This window comes from Triticum urartu, chromosome 1A (genome assembly GCF_056163025.1).
Source record: "Triticum urartu cultivar PI428250 chromosome 1A, HENAU_Tu73, whole genome shotgun sequence".
Classification (NCBI taxonomy): domain Eukaryota; kingdom Viridiplantae; phylum Streptophyta; class Magnoliopsida; order Poales; family Poaceae; genus Triticum; species Triticum urartu.
The window spans coordinates 5087657-5108748 of record NC_141873.1 but is presented as its reverse complement, the minus strand read 5'-3'; the positions used below and the strand labels follow the sequence as shown (position 1 = coordinate 5108748).

The 21092-nt window shown below is 46.9% G+C and overlaps 2 protein-coding genes and 1 pseudogene across 3 annotated transcripts in view; 2 read left to right on the top strand and 1 right to left on the bottom strand.

The window, feature by feature from the left end:
• The window catches only part of LOC147988184 (disease resistance protein RGA5-like), a 120260-nt gene that overhangs the window by 63068 nt on the left and 36100 nt on the right, over positions 1–21092 (top strand). The gene's annotated exons all lie outside the window — the stretch shown is intronic.
• On the bottom strand, positions 4575–6328 carry LOC125540952 (disease resistance protein Pik-2-like). Its single transcript, XM_048704469.1, has one exon. The coding sequence runs from the start codon at positions 6326–6328 to the stop codon at positions 4679–4681; it is 1650 nt and encodes a 549-aa protein (XP_048560426.1). The 3' UTR covers positions 4575–4678.
• Positions 6424–16430, top strand: LOC147988185 (uncharacterized; annotated as a pseudogene).

The window sequence follows — 21092 nt, the reverse complement described above, 5'->3', positions numbered from 1 at the left end:
AAGGGCCAGAAACAAACTAGCCACAAAAAGCCACAACCGGCAGGCATAAGAAAGACAGGTAAACTAATTGCCTATCCTACCTGACCGCCATTCAAACCGGTTGAATATATCCCGTGCTACCATCTTCCAACGGATAGATCCAGTAACCAAACGCTCACTGGCCTCCATTGGAGTGAGTAGCGACCACATACGGATCAACGCAGTGGCTCAGAAGATAACTTGCAAAAAAATGAATATTTGTTTTTCTGTTAAAAACCAAATCATTTCTGCAGTTCCAGACTGCCCACAATAAAGCACATACTCCTACGCGAATGTGTCTCGCTATTTCGGACTCTATCCCGTTAAGCCACGTTCCAAATAACGTGCTGACAGAACTCGGAGGAGTAATAATTTATAAACAGCTGATCATCACCTATTATTTTTATGATGTTTCCTTTTTTTTTCTGCCGTGATTTCTTCCAGCCCGATATAGATTACAGGTCAGTACTACTCATACTAAACTTCACAGCCACATAATAGCAGACCAGCATGTGTGAACCATTTCAAGTTGATAACCACTGTCGAGCATATGTCAACCTGCTTCCGGGGCATGTCAAGCAACAGCAATTCAATGCTGGAGTTGCCGTCCAAACTCAGAATCTTGATGTGAGACTAGTGTTCTGCTAGTCAATGGTGGTGGTGACTAATAATAAGACCATATATTCTTCGGTTCTTCCTAATGATATTGTACTAGTATTGGACCATTGGGTGATGCACTGTCGGTTCTTAGGATTTGGTTTGGTATGAGTTAATATTATAATTCTAAATAGCACGCTACCTCAGCGTGCTGTAGTGTTTGGAGGATGGTAACGCTTCGGCCGCTATTTGTCACGGCCCGCTATTTAAAACTTATTACCTCATACGGAGTATTGAACACAGTAGCAGAACCAACGATACAAGCAGGATCAAAATGTTCGTTTATCATCTTCTCCTTACATAGATGACAGTTTACATGCATTTTCCTTTGCTTTGGCTGTCATACAATTGCTTGACTACCGAGTTTACATGCATTTTATTCTCAGCGAAAATGTAGGTTGAATCTGCCTAGTGTTTACAGTTAGTTCAGAATTGCCAACACAACACCTTGCCAAAGCCATATTCGTCACTTGTCTTGGGTCTTTGTGCTAATCCACAGAAATTGCATGCAGTAACTGTTGCTGCGGAAGCTAGAATATAAACAGATTCACTCTAGCAGAAGACTGCCATGCCAGACCACATTTTGTCAATCTGATTAAAATGAGTATTTAACAAAAAACTATCACAATTCGTGGAACCGTGCCTACAAACTACCACTTTATAAATTTGTGCTAAAAACTACAATTTTCTCACTAATCCTTGACTAAAAATTACCAAGTCTGAAAAGAGCCCGATTCGACTCGTTTAAACGCGTTTCTGACTAGTTGATAAACGAACCAAAATAATCGAACGGATAAAATAATGTTAGCATTTCTAACTAGTGCAGCCGTTTTGATAACTTGTGGCGTGATTTTGCTCAGGCTAGTTAATAGACTGAAGCGAAGCGACTACTATGGGAATGTTTATTAATCAACCAAAATAAGCTTGAGAAGCCAATCATGTTACAAGGTTTCAGAATCTCCAGCAAACTGATTTGATGTTGCCATTTGTGGTCAATGCCACTCCATCCATCAGGGTGTGCTGATGAACAGCTGTCAATGATTGAAACTTGAAAGAAACCTGTCGCCCGAAACAAAAGGCACACTATTACAAGGTTTCGTTTCTTATTTGACCAGGGAATGCTTTGGAACGGTCTTGCTGTTGAAGACAAGCAACTAGTAACTGGAGCAAGTAGAGCGTGAACATACGCCTCATGGAGTCAGAAGCAGAGCTGCCGATGAAACCAACTGATCCTTATGGGAAGATGTTCAGACAAACAGAGCCAAGACGCCAGCATCGTTTCGTGGGCAGCACCTCAGCTCTGGTTATTCCTCAATGGACAGCTCTCCTGCTCTTTTAGCTGCACCCACCAAAAACGCATTAGATAGCTCCCGTCCAAACGAATTAAGTTGTATCTTTCGATGTCTAATTTATATCTACCATTTCTGAAATTTGTCAGAAATATCAAAGTTCTTATGAATGATCATTTTGAATTCTATAATAATTCATCCAACAGCCACGCTATGAATAGAATAACTTACTCTACAAACCCCTAGGTTTACAGCAATTTGTACGAAAATTTGTGATATTTTTCTGCAACAGTTTACAATCCAAGCATTTACGACATCCTAATCAGATATTTACTATACATCTACCACTCTTATAAGAATTACGACATAATAGACACAATTTTAAGAGCTTGTATTCATGGTTTTACAACCCCTGCTGCCAAATAACACAATAATTCACTTAAATCGAATGCTTACATTTATACCTTGCCTTCAACACTTTCATCCTCCAGATCATTCGTGCCATGAAGGATTTTGTATACTGTGGAACAAAGAGGAAATATAGACTGGCTAATCATAAGGTTACAATATTACAGCAGTACAACTTACACACATTATTATAGACTATTTTATAAGGTTACAGCAGCGCAGTACAACTTACATAAATTATTATAAACTATGTTATTGTCAAATAAAAATGCAATGAGTAAAACTAAATTAAATGAAAATTTTCACATTTTAAAGTCACTGGCCTATGAAGCTGCGCGGACTGAACTACTATTTGAAGTGTCAAAGTAACCAAATCCTATATACTTAAGAAGTTCACCCCCACTACTTGATTTATCTCAACATGCAGCATAGCCACGTCATCATCCAATCGCATCTAGCCACATCATACCTCATGCAGTCCCACTCAAGACCACTTTTTTCAATTAAGAGAGCTAAGCACAACCTTCCCACGCTGAGAAAGGGAAAATCGATAGCACGTCCACATCAGCTTTTAGTTACTATCAACTGAAAAGGGCGACGGGCCAGCGGCCCTCCAGTGCTACACGGACGTTTTGGACGTTCCAGGTGGCTGCTTTTAGTTTGGTGAACGACCTGGAAGCCCATGGAAAACAAAACGTAGCACGTGTCAGTCTGACGTCTTCCCAATTTCTCCCCACTGAAGCGATTAATTTTCCACAACTCTTTTCGTATTCTACCGCAGTCCACGGATTCTCTTAATTTTCCACAACTCTTTTCGTATTCTAACGCAGTCCACGGATTCTCTTCATCTTCTCCACTGAGCAAAGAGTAACAGATTACAGATGGACTACTTCATTAGTATCCTCCCACTTTATCAGTCAACGACGCTTTTCATCTCCTCCTTATTTCCCACTGTTCTTTGTCTCCTCCGCCCAGTTTCATCCCAAACAAATCAATACTTTCCTCATCAGTTTTGCGAAGCTACCATACGCACCTCACCGTCAGCAGCGATGGTGGTGCCGATGCTGTGGTGCCTCTGCCAGGCCAGAGTTCATGGGGGTCGCCACCAAATACCCGCGTGCTCCTGCCGTGCCGCCCCGTGCCCCGGTGTCAACCAGAGATCCAGGCGAGCCACATCTCCCACCATTGTCATCCCACCAAAAGGTGTGGTCTCTCCTTCCTCTCTATTTCCTCAAATCTGAGCGATGATGATGTAGTTTCAGTTGCAAGATCTGATTTGTACGTGGTAGGAAGCATTTTCTAGAAGGCGGATTTGTTCTGTCTCCACCCGCGTCATTTCGCGCTGCAACCTGCAACTCTGCAAGTACGGTCAGTCTTTCTCATCCACAATCCTCTCTAATTCAGGAACTGCCAGCAATCATGAAACAACAAGCTCTGATTCCCTCTTCATTTTGTTTTCTTTATTATTGTTGGAAGGAATGAACAGATGAAACAACTTTGATTCGAAGCGATGGATCATTGTCATCTCCCTTTGTTTTGTTTTATTTTATGTAAGGTGCTGATTGGAAGGAATAAACAGTAAAACAGGTGAAACGTACTACGTGCAACTACAATCCTGCATCTCTCTGTCTCTCTCTCCCTCATACGTACATACATATTCTCTCTCTCTCTCTCATGCATGCACACGCATGAACCATCTATTTGGGTATTGAATCGACATGATGACTTCACAGTAGAATATAGAACTTTCAGGCAACAACATACCTGAAAATATGTATGTACGTACGCATGTTATTCATCAAGCCTTTGATATCTGGAACATATATTTGAGCTGGCATCGCTTGATGAGACTATTAACTAGGTTGCATGTGTGCTTTAGGTTCTACTATTAGATGGCCATAGTTTTTTTATGTCCATTTTATTTTTTCAGTGCTTAAGACTTGATACACGTGTTTGAATATTTGCATTTAGGTGAAAAAAATGCCTACGTTGAAGTCATTATAGGCCAACCGAGTGTACTAGGATTATTTCAATGCTTCCACAGTGGTGCTAAATCTCATCGTGTTTGTACAAATTAAATTGTATTTTTTTCAACATTTCAAATGTAAATATGGATATTCCATTGGATGCTTTTCCTACATCCTATCTATGTGTTTTTAATATACCCATAAAATCTGAAATGTCCCGCAGCAACGCGCGGGGTATTATCTAGTGTAGTAAAAAGCAGACAATCTAATTAAGTTACTAACGCATTGAACTTTTTTTTTGCGGGTAAAAAAACTAAGCCTGTTGCTTGCAAGGGTGAATCAGCGCGGAGTTACCTCCTTCACCGTCAGTGTGGGCTTGTTGGGATTAATATCGAGCACTTTCTGGAATGCACCGATCAGCTCACCATCACTACTACCACCACGGGCAACCACATAGACATGGTCAAGTGAAGAGAGGTTCTCCAGACCAAACTGAAAATCACCGAATTTGTCTTTTGTGTTCTCAACATAAAATTCTAACTCCAGGATTTGGAGCTTTTGCGAGGTTCCTTGTGCAAACATGAACTCAATGGCGTTGCAACTCTTTATACTGAACCTTGTCAGAGACTGGAAGGGACAACCATTGTCAATGACTAACCTTTTATCTGCGCCTTTTCTCTCTAACAGTACATATATGTAAAGGTCACGCAGAGACGGCATGCTCCCATGTATTCGGAGGTCTTCCTCTCTTGGTTCACTTAATCCAATTGCAAGGGAAGAGAGGGAGGGCATGGTGGACATTGCTTTTAGAAGCAATGTTGAGACCATCCTATCACACATGTCAACGAAAACCAATTGTCTTAGCTGAACAAAGGTTGATGGCAATTTTTTCATTTTGGTGGACCTTATGTCTAGCAGTTGCAGAAGTTGTAGATTGTTCATCTCTTTCGGGATCTCAGTGATAGATGTCCCTTTTAAACTCAGATACCTCAGGTGAAATAAATTGCAAATGTCCTTTATATGATGATTGCCCACTTCCTCACAACCACTTAAATCCAATGCACGTAGGACAAGAAAACCTGAAAGTTCTGACAACAAACTGAGGTCTTTACTGAACACAGTAAGTGATCTCACATGGGACAAGCTGCTCAGGGTTGGCATTTGTTTGACATCCTCTTCGATACTGGTTTGGAGAGACAGTCGACGGACCTTGCTTGGAAGTGAAATTGGCTGGTGACCACCCAATGTTGCGAGAAAGTTCTCCTCATTTGACAAGGAAGTGATAAGGTCAAGCAGCATATCGTGCACACGACAAGAGCTCGCCTTATCTGCAAATTTGATATGCATCGGTTGGATCAAGCTTTTGTTAATAAGCTCAGCAACATACTCCTCTCCTACTTCATACAAGCTCTTTCCCTGCTCTTCACGAGCCATTCCTTCACCTATCCATTTCCATATCAACTCTTTGGTCTTAATCTTATAATCCTCTGGATACAAACTGAGATACAGTAAACAAGCCTTAAGGTTTGGTGGTAGGTCATGGTAACTCAAATATAGTATCCTTCTCATGTCCTTCAGGTCAGGGTTATTTTCAAGTCCAGAACCCATAGATTGGTACACCTTGTACCAATACGTATATGCATTTTGATGTTCCTTTTTACTAGCCAGTGTAATGATAGCCAATGGTACTCCACCACATTTCTGCAAAATGTTCTCACTTACTTTAGTCAACTGAATATGTGGGCGCTTGTCCTCAGTTCCAAATATTCTTTGGTAGAATAACTTTCTTGAGTCACTAGTAGAAAGAGGTTTAAGATGATAAACACCACCAACTTCTTTGGCAACATCCAGAATGCGAGTTGTTGCAATTACTCTACTACCACATTCATTCTCAATCAGAGCACATCTAATATTCTTCCACACAGATTTATCCCATATGTCATCAATGAGAATGAAGTACCTGCGAGGGAATACCAAAAGGCCATACATTAGTAAAGCTAGGGTATGTGCTTTGAGCAGCTATATCCATAACAGGCACCTAGCAGTTGAAGGCGACAGGGCGGGCGCCTGCGCGCACGTCCGTGATGGCACCGTCCATTGCCGCCGGTGATCGCCGGCGCGTCGGCAGCCGGTTTTGGGCCCTAGCCGAATCCGACGACGACGAGGCGGACGACGATGGGGATGCGACCCCGGCGGCTTCTCCACCGTCACCGACGCCGTCAGATCTCATTTGTGAGTTTTTTCATTCAGGTTACAATGAAGATGAAGTGGCAACGACGATCGACCGTGTTTTGCCATCGGACGATCCGGCACGAATCGGACTTCACGCGGGCGAAAAGAAAGAGATGATCCGACGCGTAGTTCATCGGAGAATGGCGGCGACGGCGCTCAGACCTTGGAAGGGTCCCCTCCCTAAGGTGAGTCTTCCAAATCTTACACTTTTCGACATGATTAGGCCGGATTCGTGGATTACTGTTAAGAAAAGGAAGAACATGAAGCGAATGGGCGTTCGCCCGGCGTCCGCGGCGGCCGTGGCGTCCGCGGCGACGACCCAGATCGCTGAGATGCGAGCGATGCGTTTGAATCATCTGGTGGGCTGCAGTGGGCCGACTTGGTGGCAGTCGGGGCCGCGAGGGGATGGGCCAGGGTTGGCTGGGTATGTGGCCCAGGCTAGACCGGACCCGAGTCCTTCTCGTAGCGATCCCCCATGCACGTACGCAGCGATCGATCTTTCTTCCGCTACTGCGTCGTCGGCTGCTGCTGCTAGGGTTCCTAGGCACGGGACTCCTGGCTTCCCGGCGTGCGGTTTTGGTCGGGCGAAGAGAATCCCACCTCTCAAGGCCATGGCTGGCCGCGGGGCTGCGGCGCCGCCTGCCAAAAAATCCACCGTGTCGGTTCCAGCAGGTCGGGGTGGGGCTGCGCCGCCGCCGGCTGCGGGTGCCGGGCATGGTGCTCTGGTGCCAATTGGTCAGAGGCCGCCGGCGGGTGGTGGTGTGGCGCCTGACACTCTGGGTCGCGGCGCTGGCCACCTGGGCACTCAGCCGCCGGGGCATGTGCCGCTGCTGACTACGGCCGGTAGGGGCGGGCCGCGGCCTCCGGCGCCAGGCGTGGCTATCGTGCAGCCGGCTGCGGGTCGGGGCGGGACTCGGCCCCTGGCGCCGGGCGTGGCTACCGTAGTGCAGCCGGCCGCGGGTCGGGGCGGGACTCGGCCACCGGCGCCGGGCGCGGCAGCGGCGGGTCGGGGTGGTGCAGCCACAGGGGCTATGCCAACGCCTATCGGTAGTCAGCCTCGTGCCGCGCCTCCGCCTCACTACGTCGCGCGGCCTGCTCAGAATCGTTTGGGACCGTTGCAGACGAGACAGAGTTTGAATACTAGAGAGTCCTTTGATCCGCCCCGAGGTCAGTGGGGGGACGATGGTTATGATGCGTATGGAGATGGACAGCATCGTGGTTCCTCATCCACGGGAGGCGGTCGTGGCTATGCCTAGCAGAGTGACGGGTCTGCTGAGAGACCGTTTCTCGGCCCGGCAGGTGGTTTTGTTGAGGGGGCCTCGGCCGGGATCACCGTCAGAGAGGAGGCTTTCGTGGCCATCGTGGTGGTCGGGGTGGGGGCCGTGGGAGATTTCGCCGACCGCCCCCGCCCAGGGCAGTTGATCCTGTGGCGTCTACAGTGGAGTCTGACCATATTTCCACTGAGCTTCCTTCCCAGGCGATGGAGGTGGTGAACTCCTTGGCCAGTGTCGAGGTTCCTGAGGCTGGGATGGTGGATGAGGCTACCGACAGGTCTGATGCCGAGAGGGCGTCCAAATATGCACGTAAGAAGGAGAGGATGATTTGTTACCGTTGCGGTGAGAAGGGCCACTTTATTGCTGAGTGTGTGGCCCAGCTGTGCGAGTCGTGTGGCAAGCCCGAACATGACTCGGGGGAGTGCCTGTTGTTGCGTGACCTGCCTCCGACGCTGAATATTTATGGAGTCTATTGTGCTGAGCTCGTGTTTTTTGAGTCCCCGGCAGCGAGAGAGGTCACGGAGGATACCCTAAGCTTGACTACCGGGATTGTGAAAGCAACCCAGGGCGAGGTGACTGAGGCACAGATTGTGAGGAGGCTTCAGGAGCTGGCTCCCGGGGATTTTAGATGGGAATTGGTGCTTATCGAGGACAGGGCTTTTAAGGTTGATTTCCCAACTGTGGATGATTTGCAGAGATTGTTGAGCTTTGGCTTGTGTAGAGTCCCCGGTACTAAGTGTATCCTGGAGTTCCACGAGTGGAAGCAGGTTGAGCCTAAGGGAAAGCCGCTTACGCAGGTCTGGTTGCGGTTTATAGGGGCTCCATCTAAGCCTCTGCAGGACGCTCGCATGGTGGCTAGTATGGGCATCATGGTTGGGAAGACAGAAAAAGTGGATATGGCTTTCACACGTGCCCATGGGGTGGCCCGGCTTTTAGTGAGTGTTCTGGATATTGAGTTTGTGACTGATAAGGTCAACTGGACCTACAGGGGAGAGGTGTTCCCGCTAGAGATCGAGTTTGAGGACACTGATTTATTTGCTGATGCGGTTAATGGTAACGATGTTGACATGCACGACAGTGATGGCAATGCCGGGGCCAAGGGGGCACCGTCAGATGAGCCCACGCGCGAGGGGTCTAATGGTTCTCACCCAGCCTCTCAGTTGCCTGGGGATGGGACCGGGGTTGAGCCCGCAGCATCACCAGCGGTGCCCATGACTACTCTGCATTTTGGGTCCTTTGAGCCAGCCTCGGCACCTCCCAGACTATGGAGTGACCGGGTAGATTCTGATGATTCTCTTGAGCACACGCTCCCCCCGTTGGAGTTCGAGGGGGATGCTGGATTGTTTGCTCGACGGCCGGCAAGGTATTTGGTTGGATCTACGGAGAGGAGTCCGGAGGGTGCTTCTCTTGTCCTGGCTCCTCACGTGGACGCGACTCTGGTGTCGGCGACTACGGGCGAGATGGGTTGTGGGGGAGGAGGTCCGGGGCAGGTAGCCTCGCCTTCTCCCATCCCCATCCCGATCTCGGTGGCGTCGGTGACGCTGGCCCCGTGTGGGTCGGCCGGTGCTGCGAGCGGGAGCCCAAGGCAGGCGGCCTCGGCTCCTGCTACTCCGACGGTGGCGGTAACCACCGCGGCAGCAGCTGCGTTGGGGGGGTGCTGGGGCAGGAGGCCTTGGCTCCTCCTTCGCCCACGACGATCAGGAGGACCGTTTCTCCCTCGCCGATGGCTCATCCGTCTGAGCCGGCGGCTGGGGTCGGAGGAGGGCGCGGGCAGGCGGTCCCCGTCATCTCCTCTTCGCTCCTACCCATGGCCGGGGTCCCTAGTGTGGGACTCCCGTCTGAGGGGATCGGGAGCCCGCAGACGCCTTCTCTGATAACCCCGGTAGACCCTTTGAGGGACTCTATGCCAGGTTTTATTAGGGAGGGGGTTGTCGCGTTTGGCGGGATCCCGTACCCTATCGCCGAGGGGAGACGGATGAGTGCTCGCATCCTCGACAACCCTGAGGTGGATGATATGCAGCAGCGGTGCGCTATGAGGGCGGCCAAGCTTCAGGAGGCTGCTTTGTCTTCCGGTATGTCCGTCAACTTATCTAATTCCTTATTGCATTTTTCTAATGAGGAGATTATAAATAATGCAAACCAATTAGGAGTTTCACTAGGTGCTACGGATAGTGAGATTACCAATTCGGTGAATGATCTATTAGATTTGGAGGCGGAACGTGCCTTAGAGACTATTCGTAATCTTGCAGCGGTTAAACCAATGAAGGATGATGAGATTGATGCGTTGGGGGTCAGAGTGCTCGATAATCTGTGTGCGGATTTAGCACCCCCCAATCATGACTCTGAGGAAGATGATGTACCCCTAGAGAATGATGATAGTATTATTTGTGAACTCGGTTATGAGGACCGGGCGACACAGCCTAGTAAACCTAAGCGTAAGTGGAAACGGAAGATCTATCCCGATTCCGCAGTTCGTAGGAGTGCTAGGATTCGAACCACTAAAAAATTCCATGATGAATTATGAGAGGAATTTTTTGGAATAGCAGAGGTCTGAAGGACTTGGCTAAAAGAAGATTTCTTGCTGAGGCAGCTTTAGAGCAGAGGTTAGATTTTGTTGCTTTATCGGAGACGGGTAGAGATAACTTTGCACCCCAGTTTCTCTCTTCTCTGGTGGGTGGTATTGATTTTGATTGGCATTGCCTCCCTCCGCGAGGAAGATCGGGTGGTATCTTACTAGGTGTGAGATGCGATTCGCTTGAAGTCTGAAGTGTAGTGATGGGCGACTTCGCGGTGAAGTTTCGAGTAAGGTCTAGGATAGATGGTTTTAACTGGGCTTTGGTGGCAGTGTATGGTGCCGCACAGCCCGAGCTTAAAGCGAAATTTCTGACGGACCTTATTCGAATCTGTGGGTCAGAACAGTTTCCAATTTTAGTTGGAGGTGATTTCAATATCATCAAAAAAAGAACAATGAAATTGGACCGTGCGCCGTCACCGTGCGTTGATTGCTGCTGCTCCGGCCGGCCGTGCTATGCGTGTTGTGCCCTCTCCTTGAGTTTTTCCCCAAATCTGAGATTATATTTGGCACTAGTCAATTTAACTGGCTCTGCTAGTCTATGTTTAGATAAGACCCACTAGTTGCTACTAGTCCACATGATAAGTCCGTTTGTTTACTGACAGTGAAGATGATCAATGAAACCGCGCTGCTGTTTATATTCCCAAATCAGCGCAGAGGATAGTAGAATTTTAAGCCAGAGCAGAGGACACCGAAACGATATATTTATCATGTTAAAGTTTTTTTACTACTCATGGCATGAATACTTGTAAGAATTTTTGTTGCTCAAATTGCGTGAATAAATGGGAATCTCATCACTTCAAGAAAAGTGGTTATCACAACAAACAACATGCTCTCTTATGAACTGAACTCCATAATAGTTTGGCCAGCGGACAATTGAGAAAGAGGTGTTTGATGGTTTCATCTTGATCACAAAAGCTACACCTTTAACTACCCTCACAATTACGTTTTGCCAAGTTATTCTTATGGAACCACCTCTTTGTGAACAAACCACATCAAGACTTTGATTCTTAACGGGACCCTAATCTCTTAATATGTATTGATTTCGGAATCAGATAGTATTAATTAGGTCCAAATACATAGATTTCACTGAGAGGTGACATTCATAATTAATCTCCAGTGAATACTATCAGCCTCATCGGTCACCTCCTAATCCACCGTTTTCTTACTTAAAAAATCAAGACGGACAGAAATCTCATGCATTTGATTGCCCAAAATATAGATCTAGATGGCTGCCGCTACTACTCGAAAGGAATCAATATGACGATGGAAAAAATAACTGCATAATAACCAGCGTATTTAAGAAATCTCGTCTCAAGGTGCCAACAAGACGTCAACTTCAGTAGGCGTCAACTTCAATGCTGGCCGAGGAATAGAAACTCCATGGACACTCGCAAAAAAAAAAAAAAAAACTCCATGGACGACTTCAGTAGACACCCTCTCTCCTGTATGCCGGACGCCAGCATCGTTTCCTGGGCAGCACCTCAGCTCTGGTTATTCCCCTATGGTCAGCTCTTCAGAATATGCACCCACCAAACAACGCATTAGATAGCTCCCGTCAAATGAATTAAGTTGTATATTTCAATGTCTAGTTCATCTCTGTCATTTATTTTAGTTCACCTGATCACCTCCAAATATTATTTCCTACATGGATCCCCCCCCTCACCCCCCCCCCCCCCCCCAGCGCACGCGCTGCGCCGCGCTTCCTCCTTCGTGGCAGCCTGCGTCTTGGATCTATACTTATCCCCAAGACGGACGCGTTCGTGAGCCAACAGTCCATTTGTCTGCACCTACGTTTCGAGCTATGAACCTTAATTGCCTGGTTCATGGCTGATCTTTTAGCGTGCTCCAACCTGAGTTAACCACACACGCAATTACAGTGCAGGGTGTGCTTCCACATGTAGAGTACTACTCTGGTTGTATCATATGCAAGTTCAGAAGTTGTGGTAACAACCAAAATGCTGAAGTTTCAAAAACCTATGCTTTGAGCATGATGGCTCCCGTATTTCTATTTTAATCTCTTTCAAATATTATGGTTATATTCATTTTAGCATTCCTGTTTTGTCACTTTTTTTACATACTTATGTTCCTTGTACATGTGCAACATCATTCTAATTCTTCATTTTCTCAGTTATTGAGGGAGAAAATACGAAGAACAAAAACATGCTTGGATATCATGATAATATACTTCATTTTGATTGATGACAAATGTCTAATTATTGCTCCTTTGGCAGTTAAATGAAGAATTACTTGCTGCACTTTCTATGAGAACACATGCAGATGAAGAAAGTACATGGATACACACACCAATACACTGATGATGTGTTTCTGTCCTTTCTGGACACTGAGCCATTGAGGAAGCGGATTGAGCACAGAGACATTTCTGAATTTGTGAGTATCTTGACCATGCTGCATGTCAACAAAGTTGAAGACGCAGAAGTATATGTTCTCTTCACTGAATTTATTACATTTGATTGATATACGTACAAATATTTGACTGCCATGTTACTTTCATTGCAACCTGTATGGTGGAAAGTTGTGAGTGTTTCTTCAAGGACAATGGTGTCAATGTATATAAAAATTAACTATGAAGATTTTTCAAGATGCCGCTTAGAAGATTTTCCGAGGTCATACACTATAGCATGTTGTCTTGGAAACCTCACTGAATCACTGTATGTGAACCCTTTTCAAAAAGTAAGTAGACTTGTTATACATCTTATTTACTTAGGATACTTAATTTTTGTTATCTTATACAAATTACACAGAATTTCATTGCCTTGCTTGCTCATGTGTATATCATGGCATCAAAAACACACCGCAGATTGCTTTTACCTTTCCATATTAATAGCAGATGACCTATCAAGATACATAAATAACTAGATAAAAGGATGGACACATAAGCTCGGACCTGGTTGTTTTTTTTAGAACGAAGACGCTGGGCGCGTCCGGCTTTAAATTAATAAAGCCCACAACTAGGAAGCGTAACAAACAGAGTCTTAGATCTCAAACACGAGCACGGAGGCTCCGGCCCAAGCAAGCGCATAGTCTGGAGAGTTATCGGGCAGGCCAAAAGCAGCACGCAACAAGCTAAGTAGGTTACATGGCCAAAGCTCCCACACAGCTCCAAAGAACGCGTATGTTGCCTCCTTGAACAGAGTCAACAATGGTCACGAGATCAGAGGTCGAACACGGGTTCCATGTGGTGTTGGCTGCGGCACGAACCGCACTCCAAGCGAAACGAGCTAATGGACAGCAAAGAAACACGTGATTCGCATCTTCCGAGACGTTGCAAATCGCACGGAGGCCGGACGACGGGCCATTGCGCTTGGCAACGTTGGCCGAGGTGGGAAATCTGTTACAAAACAGTTGCCAAAAGAACACCTTAATCTTAAGCGGGAGTCGCGCATTCCATAATCCTTTCGGCACTTGGGAGAACTGGCCCTGGCATAGTTTCCTGTACAGCGACTTGACGGAGAACTTGCCGGAGGGGGTAAGGGACCAAGTCACTGTGTCCTCGTGCGAGGATAGCGCCACCGGCGCGATAAGTGCTAGCAAGTCCGTGAGGTGGGCTTGTTCAGTTCCCGTTAACTCACGTTGGAAATAAATCGCCGGTTATTGCTTTCGGTTAATCCTATTCTGCTGCATAGCCTATCATTGTTGCTACAGTTGTTACCCTTACATGCTATCCTACTGCTTAGTATAGGATGCTAGTGTTCCATCAGTGGCCCTACACTCTTGTCCGTCTGCCATGCTATACTACTGGGCCGTGATCACTTCGGGAGGTGATCTCGGGCATATACTATATACTTTATATTGTTACTTTACTTGTGATACTGTTTGGAGATGGGGGCTGAAGGGGCAGGTGGCTCCATCCCGGTAGAGGTGGGCCTGGGTTCCCGATGGCCCCCGACTGTTACTTTGAGGCGGAGCGACAGGGCAGGTTGAGACCACCTAGGAGAGAGGTGGGCCTGGCCCTGGTCGGTGTTCGCGGATACTTAACACGCTTAACGAGTTCTTGGTATTTGATCTGAGTCTGGCCATTTGGTCTATACGCACTAACCAACTACGTGGGAAAGTTATGGGCACTCGACGTCATGGTATCAACCGAAGTCTTCATGACGTCAGCTACTGAGCGGCGCGCGCCGGGTTGGACCGCGTAACGTGACTTCCTTTGTAATGGAGGTTGCTAGGTCTGCTCTCCGGCCGTGTACGCAACGTGCAGGTGTGCAATGGGCAATGGGCCCAGACCCCTGCGCGCATAGGATTTAGACCGGCGTGCTGACCTCTCTGTTGTGCCTAGGTGGGGCTGCGACGTGTTGATCTTCCGCGGCCGGGCATGACCCCGTAAAGTGTGTCCAGCCAAATGGGATCGAGCGTGTTGGGTTATGTGGTGCACCCCTGCAGGGAAGTTTATCTATTCGAATAGTCGTGATCTTCGGTAACAGGACGACTTGGAGTTGTACCTTGACCTTATGACAATTAGACCCGGATACTTAATAAAACACACCCTTCCAAGTGCCAGATATAACCCGGTGATCGCTCTCTAACAGGGTGACGAGGAGGGGATCGCCGGGTAGGATTATGCTATGCGATGCTACTTGGAGGACTTCAGTCTACTCTCTTATACATGCTGCAAGACGGAGGCTTCCAGAAGCGTAGTCTTCGACAAGATTAGTTATCCCCCTCTTATTCTGGCATTCTGCAGTTCAGTCCACCGATATGGCCCTTTACACATATACCCATGCATATGTAGTGTAGTTCCTTGCTTGCGAGTACTTTGGATGAGTACTCACGGTTGCTTTCTCCTTCTTTCCCCCCTATCCCTTCTACCTGGTTGTCGCAACCAGATGTTGGAGCCCAGGATTCAGACGCCACCGTTGACGACGACCCCTACTACACCGGAGGTGCCTACTACTACGTGCAGCCCGCTGACGACGACCAGGAGTAGTTAGGAGGATCCCAGGCAGGAGGCATGTGCCTCTTTCGATCTGTATCCCAGTTTGTGCTAGCCTTCTTAAAGCAGACTTGTTTAACTTATGTCTGTACTCGGATATTGTTGCTTTCGCTGACTCGTCTATGATCGAGCACTTGTATTCGAGCCCTCGAGGCCCCTGTCTTGTATTATGATGCTTGTATGACTTATTTATGTTTTTAGAGTTATGTTGTGATATCTTTCCGTGAGTCCCTGATCTTGATCGTACACTTTTGCGTGCATGATTAGTGTACGATTAAATCGAGGGCGTCACACACACAAGCACCAAGGAAGAAGAACACATGGCTTTGCCAGTAGACACCTCCCTGATGCACACCGTGGCTACATTGTTGCCTCAGCCCTCTCGGCCTTAATCTTTCTCATTAACTGAATGCAACACTTATATACACAAGGGACTGGCTGACTTGCCAAGCCAGCCGCCACACCCGGCCACACTCACCCACTAACCCATGTACTCACGCACTAACTTGGCCGACACACTTGGCCACTAACCAACTAGCTACATGCACTAACTAATTACCACGCCATGCATGCCCACATACACCACTTGTGGCATGCTCACAACGGCCACATGGCCTGGTCATGCGGGCTGGCAACTCTGCTAGCTAACTAACTAGCCAACGCATGCATTTGACTCGGTGAACACAAAGTACTATTGTAGCTTTCATGCACACACACGGACACATCTCCATGCATGCACACTCCCGCAGCTACTACTACCTGCATGACTTACAAATTATAATAATTTAAACCTAGCACTAATAACAAGATTAGTTCCAACATTGGGTTTCTGCTTATATATCTTTCAGCAAGTTGGTTCAAACGAATGATGTTTGTGCAGATGAGTTTCTTACGTTCATGGATTTCTGCCTATGTTTCAGCAACTTGTTTCTGTTGGACAAGATCATCTCAAAATATTTCACTCTTAAAACAAAAGCAGAAACAGCTGAGGTGCCAAAACTGTTTACCAACCTTTGTAAAAGAGAATGGGAGAAGGGGGCGTTGCTTGCCAAATCTTGAAGTATTCTGTACGGCCCAAACTTATTAGTAGCAAATCGATCAGACAAGATCATCTAAAAATATTTCACTGTTAAAACAAAAACAAACGCTGAAAGAGCTGAGGTGCCAAACTATTTACCAACCCTTAGTAAAAAGATAATGGAAAAGGGAAGGTTTCTTTGCCAAATCTTTGCAGTCTATTCTGTACAGCCCAAAATTATTAGCATATTGCGTACATGATCGATTAATGTCGATGTGCCGTCATTTTGTGTTGATAGGAGACAGAAGGAGATTACAAGAAATGGAATTCAGGCAAAACTCTACAGCAAAGTGCCCGCTCTCAGGGGTGGGCTCAGGATTTCAGGAGTTTGCATTCTATTCTATACAGCCCAAAGTTATTAGCATATTGCGTACATGATCGATTAATGTCGATGTGCCGTCATTTTGTGTTGATAGGAGACAGAAGGAGATTACAAGAAATGGAATTCAGGCAAAACTCTACAGCAAAGTGCCCGCTCTCAGGGGTGGGCCCAGGATTTCAGGAGTTTGCATTCTATTCTGTACAGCCCAAAATTATTAGCATATTGCGTACATGATCGATTAATGTCGATGTGCCGTCATTTTGTGTTGATAGGAGACAGAAGGAGATTAAGAAATGGAATTCAGGCAAAACTCTACAGCAAAGTGCCCGCTCTCAGGGGTGGGCCCAGGATTTCAGGAGTTTGCATTCTATTCTGTACAGCCCAAAATTATTAGCATATTGCGTACATGATCGATTAATGTCGATGTGCCGTCATTTTGTGTTGATAGGAGACAGAAGGAGATTACAAGAAATGGAATTCAGGCAAAACTCTACAGCAAAGTGCCCGCTCTCAGGGGTGGGCCCAGGATTTCAGGAGTTTGCATTCTATTCTGTACAGCCCAAAATTATTAGCATATTGCGTACATGATCGATTAATGTTGATGTGCCGTCATTTTGTGTTGATAGGAGACAGAAGGAGATTACAAGAAATGGAATTCAGGCAAAACTCTACAGCAAAGTGCCCGCTCTCAGGGGTGGGCCCAGGATTTCAGGAGTTTGCATTCAAAATTTCAAAGGCAGTTTTCTGAGAGCTAAAGCCTTGTTTGGTATATATAATTGATTCTAGTACCAATTATACAAATTGGACAATACATAGAGATATAGCCTAATATAATAAATTTACACATAATTGATCATAACTTCAAATTGTACACCATATAGAAATACTATTTGTTCAACATATCGAGGTGGCAACATCTAAGATATATTGAGATAGAAAATAAAAAATGATAAAAAAAACTTACAAAATACTGGATAACTTTCCGGTCCTTTGATGCTTTGAAAATGAGTTATGATGTCCTTTTCCTTAACTTGCAAGAAAAAATCTCTATTGATAAATGTAACCAAGCAATCCTTCATGTAAGTTCGCCCCATCTTTCTTCTTAGCTTCTTAAAAATATATTTTTTAAAGCTAAGCAGCATGAGATACAGAGTCACAGAGAGAAATCAATATCCAACGTCTAATTAGCAAGATAAATTTAGTTCAACTAAGAATCAACATGAGGAGCAACCCCAGATCCCAATTTTAATAGTCGTAGTGTATTAGGCCACATGAACACTTCTATTTTTTATGAAGAGAAAAATACTTACTGCTAGTTGAACCTAGGGCTTCAATATTGAAGACCGATGCGTGCAAGGATCAGTATCAGAGGGAGCGAGGATTATATCGTGATGGTGCGCCACGTTGCACCGCCCACCAGTGCTTGCCGCCATGCCAGCGTGCGAACTTGCAATCAGCCGGCTGCCTGGCGGCTTCCTTGTGAACAGAATTTTGGGAACGTCGGCTGCCTGGCAAGGTAAAACTGAAGCAGCCATAGATGCATGCGCACGATTGCAGCCTAAAGCATTCTAGGCCCATGGGCCAATGTCCTTTTGGGCCCATGGTGAAGGAGAATAGCAAGCTGGGCTAGCCCCCATTTTTGTGCTGAATTTGTTCCGTAGCACGTTATTGCATAAATTTCGTTCTTTCTTATACATACGTATGATATACACCTAGTACATTGGCAAAAATAATGGGTATTCAGCTGAATACCCTTGAATTGAGGTGGGCCCGCACCTGCCCGCTCTCCGTCCTGGACGCTTCGTGTGCCGGTGAAATGGTTACTCATGTCCACTAATCAGTCGGAATCACTTCCCGCTCATTTCTTTTTATTTTTCCCGACCTCTTCCCCAGCCTAGTATGGATCGTGTGGCTAGTTTGGCCTAGAGCTGGCCACCTGGGCCGTGCATGGCATGCCGGCCCATTAGCATGCGTGCCAGGCTCGTCATGGGTCCGGCCCGGCACGTGGCTGAATGGGCAGTGCCCAGTTGCTGCATGCCTAAATCCTTGCCTGGGCCGCGATGCCAGGCCCAGCCCAGCCCATTCCGTTTACTTATTTTTTATTCCATAATAGTTTTCATATATAGGCGCAAAAATAGTCCAAATTGGCCGAAAAGCATGTGGCCCATGAAGGATAAATGGGTCACAGGCGGGCAAGTTTAACTAGTGTGTTGTGTCTGGGCACGACCCGTTTATAAACAGGCCTCTGTGGGCCGTGTCGGGCACGTTTAGTGGGGTGGGGGCCCATTTGGCCAGCTCTGGTTTGGCCTCCCATCCAAGAAACACAAGAAAATCTCAAAAGAAAAAACCAATAAATGCAAGAGGAGGAGACAAGGATTTGTATGCCTTCTATTTTGCTTGTACGGGAAGACTGTTGGTGGACCCAAGTTAATGGACCCAAGTTGCGGTCATATATCTCCTTTTTCTGGCACATTGTATTACTGTAGTGTTGAATATTACATGATGCACCAACCATTTATAGCAAAATCTATAGGCCCCAGTATTGATTTCCGTCTCTGTGTGCTCCATTAGGCCCCAGTCTGTTGAGGTGTTTGAACCCTGTTGCTGCAATGATGTGTTAACAAAGTCTTTTCAAACCGAAGAACATCCTAACTGTCTTTGCTCTCTAAGTTTGAATCACGCATTCACACAGCGGCACGGCTTCAGGCTCAGTGTAGCAAATGCAACAGACGCAGGATAAGTACTACGTTCAAAAGATGGGCCAAACTCAGTGGCAGGGCGGGCCATGCAACAATACAACCAAGCAAATAAATAGGTTTTTCGAAAAAAAATAGGTAAAGACAGCAGCGTCAGAGCGGGCGACGCAGAGGACATTCCGACAAGCAAAATAAACAGGCAAATGCAGGCATGTCAACGTGATTTTTAAGAGAAACATAGTAGTCTGCTGTAAACACACTCTACTAGCCGCTCTCAAATTCAGCAATCGAAACAGAGGCATGGACGGACCACCAAGCACTAGCGGAGGCATGCACAAGCACTAACAGAGTGTCAATCAGGTGCAACACAAACAGGTACATGAACACATGGACGCCGCTCATCTAGGCTCTACTGTCTTTACTGAATTATTATTAATAAATAATGAATGATGAAATCAATGTTCCTGAATTATCCTGCTGCTGCTGCTGGACGACGTCCATGTGTTTATGTACCTGTTTTTGTTGCACCTGATTAACACTCTATTAGTGCTTGTGCATGCGTGGCGTACACAAGCACTCTGTTAGTACATCAGACTACTATGTTTTAGTTACTGAATTTGAGAGCAGCTGGTCATCACTCAGTGCACTCACATACCGATGTACGTTTGTGTTTGTGTGTGTGTGTGTAGTGATTCTGGGGTCACCCAAATCGGCATCATTGACTCGCATTGAGATCTGCACCTTTGAAGCGGAAAAGTTCTGTTTTTCTCATTAACAAAAAAGGATTTCCCTGCTTTATACTATATAAAGCACCAACACAACATCGAAGCATCCGATACAAACGCACGCCACACACACCCAAGGCAAGATATATGAATGCCGGGCATCGACACACAACCTCAATGACTACAAAGCACCTAAAAGATGAGCAAAACAGATCCGCTTAGAGCCAACGGAGACCACCACCACGAGGAGGATCATCCAGGAGGATGTGCGACGGACACGCTAGACCGAGGACTCCAAGATGGTGCCTCCAGGAAGGGAACGACCACGAACGTAGCCACCGTCCAACCCGAAGATTAAGTTTTCACCCGGAGTAATATGGAAGGAGTGGAAGCACCACGACGAAGCCTACAAGGAGGAACACGACGTCCACGGACGTCGTCTCCATCGACCAGTGCACAGACCGGGTAGGTGATGTACCCCGGTGCTTCAACTCCTCCGCCGACACCCCGGTCCGCCAACACCCACAGCCATGCCGCCCGAGCGGCCATGGTTGCCTGCCGGCATCCGAGTCGCGCAATCCGCCCACGACCAATGCGACTCCCACCGCCAGGGCCACCGCCCCACCCTGCCATGAGACCAACCCGAAGCCGCCAAAGGCCATGAATTTGCCCAGATCCGCGACCCGAACCACCTCCAGAACCGCCGACGGCCAACCTGCCTCAAGAAGGGCCGTGACCGCACCGACCTGGGGTAGGGTAAGGCGGAGAAGTGACCCTTGGCCACGACCGACGCCACCCGGCGCCACACCACCATCGTAGGCCTGCTCTAGAGCACCGCCACACCCGGCATCGAGCACTGCACCCCGCCCGCAAGATCTAACCTTCGCCACACCCCACGCG

Bases quoted from the DNA above. Each gene is read 5' to 3' on its own strand.
- LOC125540952 (XM_048704469.1), bottom strand. From the start codon at position 6,328: ATGTATGGCCTTTTGGTATTCCCTCGCAGGTACTTCATTCTCATTGAT.